Consider the following 3,425-nt stretch of genomic DNA (forward strand, 5'->3'; position numbering starts at 1 on the left):
TTTTTCTCTTTTTAATAAAAATTACTAGCTACTTAGATTTTTTTTTTTTAAGAAAAATATTAGAAAAATAACAGAATTTATTATTTTTAGTCTGTTTTATAAGTAAACTAAAAATGTTATTAAATTATTAGACTAAAAAATTAGATTCATAACTAAAAATAAAAAATTGGACTAATAAATTCAGAAAGTTTTTACATACTCATAGATTGTGCTCTACTATGGATAGAATGACATTTCAAATGAAAGAGATCATATCCTAAAATGTCATTCTATCATTAGATATACTCATATGAACACAATTCAAGTCGCATTTCATGGGACATCTAATAATTTCCACTCATCAACCAACTCTCCAAAACTCTCTTGTTTATTCTAAGGTCCTAAGTACTAATTCAATCCCAACTCACTAGCAGAAAGACCAACTCAGAATCATTTACTATTCCCTTAGAATTCTATCTAAGGAATCCAATTGCATGATATCCTAGTGTAATCCAAGTGCATATGCAGACTGCATATTCCAGTATTCTTTGGATTGCTTCACCATGTTGTTTCGTTCGCTAAGTAGCCTCTCTTTCCAGTAATCATTGTACCTGGGAAATTTTCTTGTGATTGTAATGGCAATGTTCACATAAGATATAAAATGTGACCATGAAACGGATTGATACCTTCTTTTCATTAGTAGACCAAGTTCTAACATGCGTACTTTCTTAGGATAAACTCCATCCTGCACAAACAATGCAAGTAATTTAAACACAAAAGCAAATGGAATATGGTTTAAAGCTCTATATTCTAACTAAGATAAGTGACATTAATCACAATATATCTGTAGTCATATTGTGCCCATGCTTTGTGTATAAAGGAAATAAAGGCAATGTTGGTTATGTTATTGGCAGAATGCCTTATTCCACATTTTCAATATAGGCTACAATCTCTCATCATCTTATATACTGTGGAAACCAGGCTAACAAATTGCTGATAGAGACAGATATATTGAAGCCATGGTCCTTAAAGAAATAGGCCTTGCCTTGCCTTGCCTATGCCTATGCCTCTGCCTCTGCCTTCACCAATATTTATTTATTTTCCTTTTTTCAATCATGATCTGTGGCGAAGGCAATGCAAAGAGTTGTTCATTTGTCTTCATTTGAAATACTGAAAGTTAAGTGCAAAATGCTTACCTCTCTGCATATGGGACACTTAGACTCAGGACTTGCAGCTTTAAGGCCTTGGAACATCATCACAGAGGCAGCTGAACAGGCACATGACTTGCAGAAGATATGACCACAACCCAAAGCATAGGGGTTGAAAACCAAATCCTATCATATCACAATCCAAGCATATATGTAAGAGATAATGATACACAAAATAGCTGCTTTTTTTTTTTCAGCCTCCCTAATGTAGCACATAAATAGGATCTCACCAGACATATTGCGCAAGTTAGATTATACTCGAGCTTGATAGAATCTGGAAGAATCAACGTCATTACAGCGTCACTAACATTTAGATCACACTTAAAGTGACCATACACTCCATTGAGTTCACAACAATCTCGTCCACTAGAATTCAGATAAAAAGCACCCAATTCAATTAGCCAAGGTGTGTGTAAAAGTTCAATGTGCTCAGTGTGCATCTTAGATTTGAAATTCTTTCCATTCACAGAGCTGTGAACCTAGAACAGAATATCAATGACAGGAGTTAACTACATAACACTCAAGTAGAGAAGTACAAATGAAAAAAAAAAAAAAAAAAAAAAGAGGGAAAGGGGGAAATGACAGTAATGTGGCAATGGACTAATGTGATGCATACTTTATCATATTTCTTAAGTATTTTCCTCATGGCAATAGCATTCATTGCAATGTACTCAATTAAAATTCTCCCTTCTTGTGCGAGGGCTTGCCTATCATTTTTAAAGCACTGTCGTAGGCGCAATACATATCTCTGCATTCCAGACGCAACATGAAGATCAAGAAGATGCTTAACCCTTGAACCGAAGAACCCTACTATATCTGATGCTTCCTTCATCAGCTCCGAGAAGAACTTCTGATCACACACTACGCATATGGGAACCGAAAATAAATTACTAGAAAATAAAATAATGTTCACAGGATCAACAAGAAGACGCACAATAATGTTAAATAAGTATTATTTTGCTTAAAATACATTAAAAACCCAATGGCATGTAGTGTAAGCTCTGATCAATTGCAAAGAACTAAGATGATCAAATACAAGGAAAACAACAAATTAGGAATCATAGAACACCCAAATTAGAGGATTGCTGAGTAAAATGTTCACTAAAAAAAAATACAAATATCAGCTAACAATTGACATAAGCAACAATCAAATTCAAACCTATTTCCAAGTAAATTATTAGGATCACAAGAGAATCATCTACGTTTTGATGCAGGTAGCTTTAATCAGAAAATTTCTATATGCACAACACTAACCCTCTCTCCCAACTAACACTCATTCCTGAATCTCATCATCACCACAAAATGTTAAAAGCCAAACAACAAAATACATCTGAAAGTTCTGCTTCCTATATTATTATTCATTAAATAAACAATAATACGGCCTTTTACCCCACAAGTACAATATTTAAGCGGTCAAAGAGCCTAGAAGCATGGTCAAACTCTATAAGAGCATCCAATTCTAAGTGTCAGAAACTACCTAAACTTTTATTGCCAACAAAAATCAGTGTATGTAAAATGCTCCTGGAAAATTCTTTAAAAAACAAAAATTGCAGACCTGGGCAGGATTGACATTGGCACAATTGATGGTTAGGAAGATCAGAAACAAGGGAAGGAGAAGAAGAAGAAGAAGAAGAGTGCAATGGTTTGCAGGTCTGGCAGCTCTTGAGAACTTTCTTCAACCTCACATATTCAATGTGCGCGCATTTCTCATCCAACAACTCCCTCTCTTCCTGCAGATACTCCGTGAACAAGCACCCGAATTTCATCTCTGCTAATTAATTAAAACAACACGCAGTAGTAATCAACAGATTAATTAATTAATTAATTATGAGAAACAAAATTATTAAAATAACGTGTTTGTTTGTGAAGGGTACCTGAAAAAAAGAAGAGGAAATAGATAACGGTGAAAAGTGAAGGCGTTTAGGGTTACGTATCGCAAAGTGTGTGTCTCTGATGGTTGAAAAGAGAAGAAGCTAAGCATGATAGTTGGGTTTGGGTGTGAGAAACATAAGGAATCGAATGTGAATGTGAATGTGAATAAGAGAGTAGAGAACGGAGCAAGTAAGAATGAATTGAATTCGAAGCCACAAAAGAATGAAAAGAAGCGCGCTTTATTCGGAAAATTCTGTTTTTTCGTTATTCACTTATTCTTGGTCCCAACGTAACAAAAAAAAAATAATACTTGTCAATCAACCACGCTTTGTCCTTTTTATTTTATTTTATCTTTTTTCTTAAACT

At 34.3% G+C, this 3,425-nt stretch overlaps 1 protein-coding gene across 3 annotated transcripts; it reads right to left on the reverse strand.

Moving 5' to 3' along the window:
- On the reverse strand, positions 149 to 3,341 carry LOC107605528 (probable E3 ubiquitin-protein ligase BAH1-like). 3 transcript variants are annotated; one of them, XM_016307430.2, is made up of 7 exons: positions 3,062 to 3,341; positions 2,743 to 2,955; positions 1,804 to 2,048; positions 1,418 to 1,666; positions 1,176 to 1,313; positions 666 to 724; positions 149 to 590 (listed from the first exon to the last, which is right to left on the reverse strand). In XM_016307430.2, the coding sequence occupies exons 2-7, from the start codon at positions 2,951 to 2,953 to the stop codon at positions 482 to 484; spliced, it is 1,011 nt and encodes a 336-aa protein (XP_016162916.1). In that variant the 5' UTR covers positions 2,954 to 2,955; positions 3,062 to 3,341; the 3' UTR covers positions 149 to 481. The 3 variants fall into 3 exon arrangements, with proteins under 3 accessions (XP_016162916.1, XP_020960920.1, XP_016162915.1); XM_021105261.1 differs by having other exon boundaries at positions 1,418 to 1,553; positions 1,895 to 2,048; positions 2,743 to 2,958; positions 3,062 to 3,340; XM_016307429.2 differs by having other exon boundaries at positions 2,743 to 2,958; positions 3,062 to 3,340.

The sequence above is a fragment of the Arachis ipaensis genome, chromosome B06 (assembly GCF_000816755.2).
Source record: "Arachis ipaensis cultivar K30076 chromosome B06, Araip1.1, whole genome shotgun sequence".
NCBI lineage: Eukaryota > Viridiplantae > Streptophyta > Magnoliopsida > Fabales > Fabaceae > Arachis > Arachis ipaensis.